Source organism: Marmota monax, unplaced genomic scaffold (genome assembly GCF_021218885.2).
Source record: "Marmota monax isolate L192 unplaced genomic scaffold, Marmota_monax_Labrador192_F-V1.1 WCK01_AAM20220418_F8-fsc00012, whole genome shotgun sequence".
NCBI classification, from domain to species: domain Eukaryota; kingdom Metazoa; phylum Chordata; class Mammalia; order Rodentia; family Sciuridae; genus Marmota; species Marmota monax.
The window spans coordinates 30,193,881-30,201,319 of record NW_026695227.1 but is presented as its reverse complement, the minus strand read 5'-3'; the positions used below and the strand labels follow the sequence as shown (position 1 = coordinate 30,201,319).

The 7,439-nt window shown below is 53.8% G+C and overlaps 1 protein-coding gene across 1 annotated transcript; it reads left to right on the top strand.

The window, feature by feature from the left end:
• Window positions 1-1,355: 1,355 nt before the first annotated feature.
• Window positions 1,356-5,830, top strand: Dhh (desert hedgehog signaling molecule). The gene is made up of 3 exons (XM_046436103.1): window positions 1,356-1,932; window positions 4,603-4,864; window positions 5,119-5,830. Exons 1-3 carry the CDS (start codon window positions 1,630-1,632, stop codon window positions 5,742-5,744), a joined length of 1,191 nt encoding a protein of 396 aa, XP_046292059.1. The 5' UTR covers window positions 1,356-1,629; the 3' UTR covers window positions 5,745-5,830.
• The last annotated feature ends 1,609 nt before the right edge of the window (window positions 5,831-7,439 follow it).

Sequence of the window (7,439 nt, the reverse complement as noted above, 5' to 3'; positions counted from 1 at the left end):
TTTGAGATGGGGTGTCACTAAGTTACCCATGCTGACCCCAAACTTGTGATCCTCCTGCCTCAGTCTCCCAAGTAGCTAGGATTATAGAAATGTACCACTTTCTTTCCCTCTCCATCTCTATTTATTTATCTTGGTGCCAGGGAGCAAATCCCACCCCCACTCACACACACAGCCTCACATAATGCTAGGCAGGTGCTCTACCACTGAACTACACCCCAACTTCCATGACCGTTTCCTTATAACTGGAAGTCTAATGTCTTGAGGAAGGGTTTTGTTTTTCCTAACATACACAAAGTTGGTGTGAGTGCCAGCTATGGAGCTAGGTGAGGGAAGGGTGAGTGTGGAATACAAAAAAGTGTGGATTCCACAAATGCTTGCTGAGCACTGTACTAACCACTTAGCCTTGGAATTACATGACAAACAAGTTTGTACTTAAATGCTTTGTCTAGAAGGATACCAGATAATTCTAACAGTTTACTAGCATAATAGTCAATTGCTGTCTCTTACAGGAACATGGGTGGGCAGTATTAGAACATCATGAAAGACTTCCCAGAGGAAGGGATTTATAAATGTTAGAAGTAGGTGAATGAAGTGCCTCTGAGATGAGATCTGAGTGGCTTGAAGTAGAGCCCGGAAGAATCCAGAGGCTACCGAAGTGCCTACCTGGAAGATGAAGGAGGATGATCATATTAGTCTTTTACAGAGCAGGACTTTTGATAAGTGTTCCCTGTCCATCAGCAACTTCAAATTGCAATTTATTCATTTGGAAAGAAATTAGAAGGTGCAAAGTTGGAAGTCCTAAACAGAAGTATAAATACCAAACTCTGTTCCTGGTTTTGGGGGCGTTCCCACTGGAAGACTATAAAGTTACTAGGGAAAATGGTCCCCTGGGATCCTTGCCTCCCATTCCTGCTTACTGCTGAGTGTGAAGAGAGAAATGGGGGAGGTTTGGAGAGAACCACAGAGAAGGGAGGCTCTGGTTGTATGCCCAAAGGGCTTGGCTGGCCTTGAGCAGAAATTGGAACCCATACTTCCTGGATGACAGCAGAGGGCATGGCCTGCCAGGGTAGGCTTTGGGAGAGCAAAGACCAATTCAAGGATCAGAGGAGAATGGTTTAGTTCCAAATTTAGGTTTGGAGGTAGAAGGATGCTTATACAGGCAGCCAAGGACTGTAAAGCTACAAGGATTTCCTAGGCAGGTGTCTGCATGGTTTCCAGGATGGGACACACTTCAGTCGCGAAATGGAACAGTGGTGACCGGCTAGATCCCCCGCCCGGGTGGGAGGGGGCGGGACGGTCCTGGCAGGGGGGGCGGGGCTACTTAAGGCGGAGTCCGGGCATTCTGGCAGCACAGGAGTTGGGCAGCAGAGACTGGCTGGGCTGGCACTCACCCACGACCCCCCTTCCCTGCCATGGTGGTCCACCAGTAGCAGGTTCCAGACCACCCCAACCCCCCCGGGACCTTTGGGCAGACCCAGCGACAGCCAGGTGCGCAAAGCCACAAGAGCTCTAACGCAAACTGGGGGCAGCTCTGCCTGCTGTGTTCTCTTATGCTTGTGGAGATGCCCAACTGACAGGAGAGCGAGCGAAGAAAAGAACGCTCCCTTTTGACCCACGCCTGCTGCACCCATGGCACTGCGGGTCAGTCTGTTGCCCCTGTGCTGCTTGGCACTTTTGGCATTACCTGCCCAGAGCTGTGGGCCGGGCCGGGGACCTGTTGGCAGGCGCCGCTACGTGCGCAAGCAGCTTGTGCCTCTGCTGTACAAGCAATTTGTGCCCAGCGTGCCAGAGCGGACCCTGGGCGCCAGCGGGCCGGCGGAGGGAAAGGTGGCAAGGGGCTCCGAGCGCTTTCGGGACCTCGTGCCCAACTACAACCCCGACATCATCTTCAAGGATGAGGAGAACAGTGGCGCTGACCGCCTGATGACGGAGGTAAGGAGGGCCTCGCCCCACCTGCGCCAGGGCATCCCCAACTTCTGGGAGGGTGAGGCTGCCTTCATCTACAGAGACCTTATTCTTAAAGAAAAGACCTCCCCCAGTAAATTCCCTTTAAAAAGTAAGAACCTGGCTGGCTGGAGAGTGGTTAGGAGGTATCCCAACAGGGAAAGGCTGGGATGGGAAGGGGGGAGGAGGGATTGACTAGTGAGAGTGAAGCTGGGAGAGGCAGGGAGGGCGGGGAAAGGAGGATGGCGGCAGGCGAGACGGGAAATGGCTGAGGCGTGGACCGGGGGTCAGCCACCGAGCCAGGCAGGAAGGGCTGGGGTGAGCTGGGGGCCAGGAGCTGGCTGGGCAGCAGACAGAAGGCTCTACCCTTAGACTGGCTCCTGACCTGACTGTGGAAAAGCCCTCTGCGCAAAGAGACTGAAGGGGGTTGGGAAAGGGTGGCCAAGGATCAAGTCACCAGGGCATCTACCTGAGGAGGAGCTGGGCAGGAAATGTCTTTGGCATAGGAGAGGTTTCCTAGAAGCAGGACAAGGCTTTTCTAGAGTCTAAATGACAGTCTTGGTGTAAGAAGCAGTCCTCAGTGAAAAGAACAGGTGGGCTCACCTGAGTATCAAATGTTTGCTGGGTCCCCCAAGCTCAGTTTAGCTCAGAAACTTTCCTTCAAATTAAAGAATTGAATTAAACTACCATTAGTGAGCATCTGCTGTAGACTGATACTGAACTGACCTAGGTGATATGGGCTATGCCTTGGAAGAGAAGGACCACCTCTGGCTTGTGATAGTATCAGAACTCAAAGGAAACTTGGAAATCACATTCCTCCAACCTCCCACCCCCACCCCTCACTTTAAATGGGAGAGCTGGGTCCCGGGAGGAAAAGCAGTTTAATCAAAGTCTCACAATTAATTAGTGGCATTGCTGGGACTAGAATTCAGGACTCCTGACTTTAAGTCCTATACACTTTCCATTACACCACCTAATTGTGTATGAAGTGAGAAGGTGGGGGGAGAGGGAGGGGTACGGATTTCCTCTGATTAATTGCCATACTTTTCCAGGTTACTTTGTTAGGAAAACCTGTCAAGGGGAGAAAGCATTTCAACTTGCTCCTGTACTGAAAGCCTTCCTCCTACCCAGAGATTGGGAAGGGTCTATTCCTTTTTTCCCCTCCTTGGTCATGGAACATTATGGCCCTTTCCTCTGCCTGCCACCTGCAGCAGAGGAGGCAGAACAAGGGACAGGCACAGGAGGGCCTCTGACAGGCCTGGGAACCCCCTCAGTCCTGCTTATCTCCCACACCCTGGCTGCAAAAGGCCTCCATTGAGTTGGCTCTGCACTGGGCTGCTGCCCCCGCAGGTCAGGGCCTCCTTAGGGGACAAAACGACAAGAAGTTGGAAGGAGCTACTGCTTTTCCTGTTCTCTCTCCCTCCACACCCCCAACCCTGCAGTTGCAGAGGTGGAGATGACTAGATATGGGAGAGTGGGGGTGGATCCCCCTGGCAGTTTAGGAAAAAAACAAGTCTGAGGTGAGGGGTCTGGGAAGGAAGAAGAAAAGGAAACTGTCCTCTGCGCTCCTCCCGCGGTGTCCGTCCTATGGTGCGCGCCAAGGTCTCCAGCTCCCAGACAGGAGAGGCTAAGATAACTGTGGCCTCACTCCCCCGGGTGCAGACTTCCAGCCGCTGCTCCTTTTCCTCCTCTTCACTCCACCCTGCAGGGGGCCCCCCAGATCCGCGCAAGGGCAGCGCTGAGTATTCTCAGGTGCTACTCCCACGAGCATCTCTGCCCAGAGATTGAGGAGAGATTGAAGCTCTCGAGGCTGGCGGAGCCTTAGCTGGAACTGGGAGGACTGGTCACGCTGGGGGAGGGGACCTGGCGGGCCAGAGCAGGGATGGGAGGCGCGGCTTTCTGCCCTTTCCTCTCTATGAGCCGGGGCGGCTGAAAAGCGCCTTTGTGGCTGGAGCTGCTGAGTCCGCTTCTCCAGGCGCGTTCCCGGCCTCGGCCCGGGATTCTCGTTCAGTTAAGTCATCCTGGAGAATGGCCATTGTACTTCGTGCAGCCCCCGCCACCCAACCCTTTTTCCAGCAGCCTTAATCCTGCACGGCTTCTCTTGGGCACCTCTGTGGGGGGCACCCAGACCACGAAGGGGTTAATGCTAGGGGCTGAAAGGAGGAGGAGGAAGGAAGGAAGGAAGGAAGCGATGCCCAGTGCCAGGGAAGGCCAGGGGAGGCAACGAAACAAAAGATGAATCAGGCGGAGGGAGGGCAGCCAGGGCCTGGGGCAGGGGCCAGGCTCAAACAGGGGCTCCTCTTGGGTAGCCAGGCCCTCCCTAACCAAACTTCCACCCGCCCTCTCAACTCAGGTCGGGCCAAGGTCCCGGAACAAGTAGGGGCTAAAGGCAGCCATTTAAAATAACGGAAGAGCTAGGTATGGGTGCCCACTCTTAATCTTAGAGGTGACCCCATAGTTCTCCAACGATGCCCTGGCAAGGGAGTGCAGAAGGACGACTACACCTATTCAGATCCTCACTTGCCCAGAATACTCAAAAACTGGTATGGAATGAACTGGGACCTAAGAACAAGGAATCAACGCTCCTATTCAAATCGTTTCGCCCCAGAGGTATATGATAGTGGTAGTGGGGAGACTGACTCCTTTATTCTTCAACAGCGTTGTAAGGAGCGGGTGAACGCGCTGGCCATTGCAGTGATGAACATGTGGCCTGGAGTGCGCCTACGAGTGACTGAGGGCTGGGATGAGGACGGCCACCACGCTCAGGATTCACTCCACTACGAAGGCCGTGCCTTGGACATCACCACCTCTGACCGCGACCGCAATAAGTATGGTTTGCTGGCGCGCCTGGCAGTGGAAGCCGGCTTCGACTGGGTCTACTACGAGTCCCGCAACCATGTCCACGTGTCTGTCAAAGCTGGTACAGTAGGGGGTGGGTGGTAAGGTCTGCCCAAAGGTGTCCCCATGAATCTACAATAGCCCTAGGGGAGACCAACTGGGAGTTAGTGTTGTAAATCACCCTTCCACTTCTGCCCAGATCCGTGGGAAATATTGTACTATCCAGAACTGGGTGAGGTCTGCATTGAGCTTGACTCATATTTTTGAGAATCTACCACCGTTCTGGAGCCGCAGGTCTCGATTCAGACCTATCTTTCCCCCCCCCCCCCCTTGCAGATAACTCACTGGCTGTCCGGGCCGGCGGCTGCTTTCCGGGAAATGCCACCGTGCGCCTGCGGAGCGGCGAGCGGAAGGGGCTGCGGGAACTGCACGGCGGAGACTGGGTGCTGGCGGCGGATGCCACAGGCAGGGTGGTCCCCACGCCGGTGCTGCTCTTCCTGGACCGGGACTTGCAGCGCCGGGCCTCGTTTGTGGCTGTGGAGACCGAGAGGCCTCCGCGCAAACTGTTGCTTACGCCCTGGCACCTAGTGTTCGCTGCTCGAGGGCCAGCTCCGGAACCTGGCGACTTTGCACCGGTGTTCGCGCGCCGATTACGCGCTGGGGATTCTGTGCTGGCGCCTGGCGGGGACGCGCTTCGGCCGGCACGCGTGGCCCGTGTAGCGCGAGAGGAAGCCGTGGGCGTGTTCGCGCCACTTACTGCTCACGGGACCCTGCTAGTCAATGACGTCCTGGCCTCTTGCTACGCTGTTTTGGAGAGTCACCAGTGGGCTCACCGCGCCTTTGCTCCCTTGCGCCTGCTGCACGCGCTGGGGGCGCTGCTCCCCGGTGGTGCAGTCCAGCCGACTGGCATGCACTGGTACTCGCGCCTCCTCTATCGCTTGGCAGAGGAGCTGCTGGGCTGAATGCCCCAGGCAGAGAAACCTTGAGACGCTTGATGAAACCCAATCCTGCTGGCTGAGATGTGGGGATGTGGGCAACAGGCGATGCAGATTGGGAGGGTGGGAGGGTAAGGGAGAAAGAGGGCTATATGGAAACTGCCTGCTTTAAGGTCAACTTTCAACAGAAAGGAGGTGATCTTTGGTCCTCGGTAGGTGGGGTTGATGGTGGCACCCTTAATGAGGACTGCTTAGCCTCTTCTTCCCCAGTGCCTTAGCCCCACCCGATAATTTTATTTTATTTACTATTTATAAATTGTAATATAACGATCTGCTTGCCCAGTCAGCCAAGATGAGGCTGCCGTCGGGCTACAACATAGCTTTAACATTGTCTGACACAGCTAGCCAAATCTGACGTCCCTCATTTTTCTGCAGGTGGGCTAATAAAGGGAAGACTTTTAGGAGCTTATTGGAAAACATCTCTATTCAGACGGTAATTCTCAGAGAGAGAGAGAGGAGATCAATCTTATTTCTGTCTCCCCCTCCTTCCTCGCAGCCTCTTTGGGACCCTATTCCTCTTTTCAGAGCTGTGTCCCAATGCATCAGCAGAAAAGACCAGAAAAGTCATGCAAGTATTTTAGGCTGCTGGGGAAAACTTCAATGTGAAAGGAGAAGACTGGCATTCTTCCCCTGAGGTTGCATACCGACTTCTGTAGAGAACTTTGTCCTGGGAGTTGGAAAGCCCATGCACCTCCCTTTTCTGTTTAGAGGGGCTCCCCTGTCCATATGGTACTCTTTAAGTATCTCAGTCCCCTATCTTTAGCAGTCCTGGCACCTCCCTCAAGGTCATGAATCAGCCTTGTCCCCATCTTACTGTGGTGGCACTCTCTGAAGGGGGCTTTTCTTCCTTCCTTCCTTCCTTCCTTCCTTCCTTCCTTCCTTCCTTTCTTTCTTCTTCCTCTTCCTCGTATTCTTTTTCTTTTTGGGGATGTCTCTGGGCCATCTGATAACCTGTGGGAATCCCTGACTAAGAACTTACAGTCCACACACAATTATAGGCAAAAGAAAGAAGCTAGAGGAAGAACTGAAATCTTTCCTTACTGCAGGGCTGCAGAGAACAAAATTGGCTTGTGGGTGTGGGTGGACAGCCTCCCCAGGCAAGAGCATGTGCCTATTACAACCTTATCTCATTTTTCATCACCAGCCCTGGTTGTTGTTTCTATTAGCTTCTTCCATCATTCTTCTTCCTCTTCCATTATTCCTGGGCTCTGACTCTCTGTCCCAGGTATTTTGGGAACCTTTGAGTTCCAACACAGTAAACACCTGGAATCAAAGGAGGCAGGAGCCCCTGAGGTAGGAAGGAAAGCTCAGAAGAGGTTGGACTGCTCTGGAAAGGCAGCATCTGAGGGGTAATCAGGGGTGGTTGATATTTAGGGGTGGGGGTGGGGCCTGCCTATAGCAGCTGTGCTGCTAAATAGATTGGTTTTGAGAATCTGAGCCTCAGAGCCTCTGAGCCCCAAGGGTCCTGCTATGTACCGCCCTCTGGTGGCCATTAGGAGAATCTAGGCTTATGCCTGCAAATGGTTCTCTTCTACACCCAAGGAAAAAACTATATTATATGGATGTGTATACTGGACAAATGTATCTCAGGAGGCAGAGATGGTAGGTGGGGCTTGTTAAGCTGCCAGGGATGAGCCACATGTGTCAGGAGCTTCCCAGAAG

Coding starts and splice junctions, on each gene's coding strand:
- Dhh (XM_046436103.1), top strand. CDS start 1,630: ATGGCACTGCGGGTCAGTCTGTTGCCCCTGTGCTGCTTGGCACTTTTG. Junction 1,933..4,602: donor CTGACCGCCTGATGACGGAG/GTAAGGAGGGCC, acceptor ATTCTTCAACAG/CGTTGTAAGGAGCGGGTGAA. Junction 4,865..5,118: donor CCACGTGTCTGTCAAAGCTG/GTACAGTAGGGG, acceptor CCCCCCTTGCAG/ATAACTCACTGGCTGTCCGG.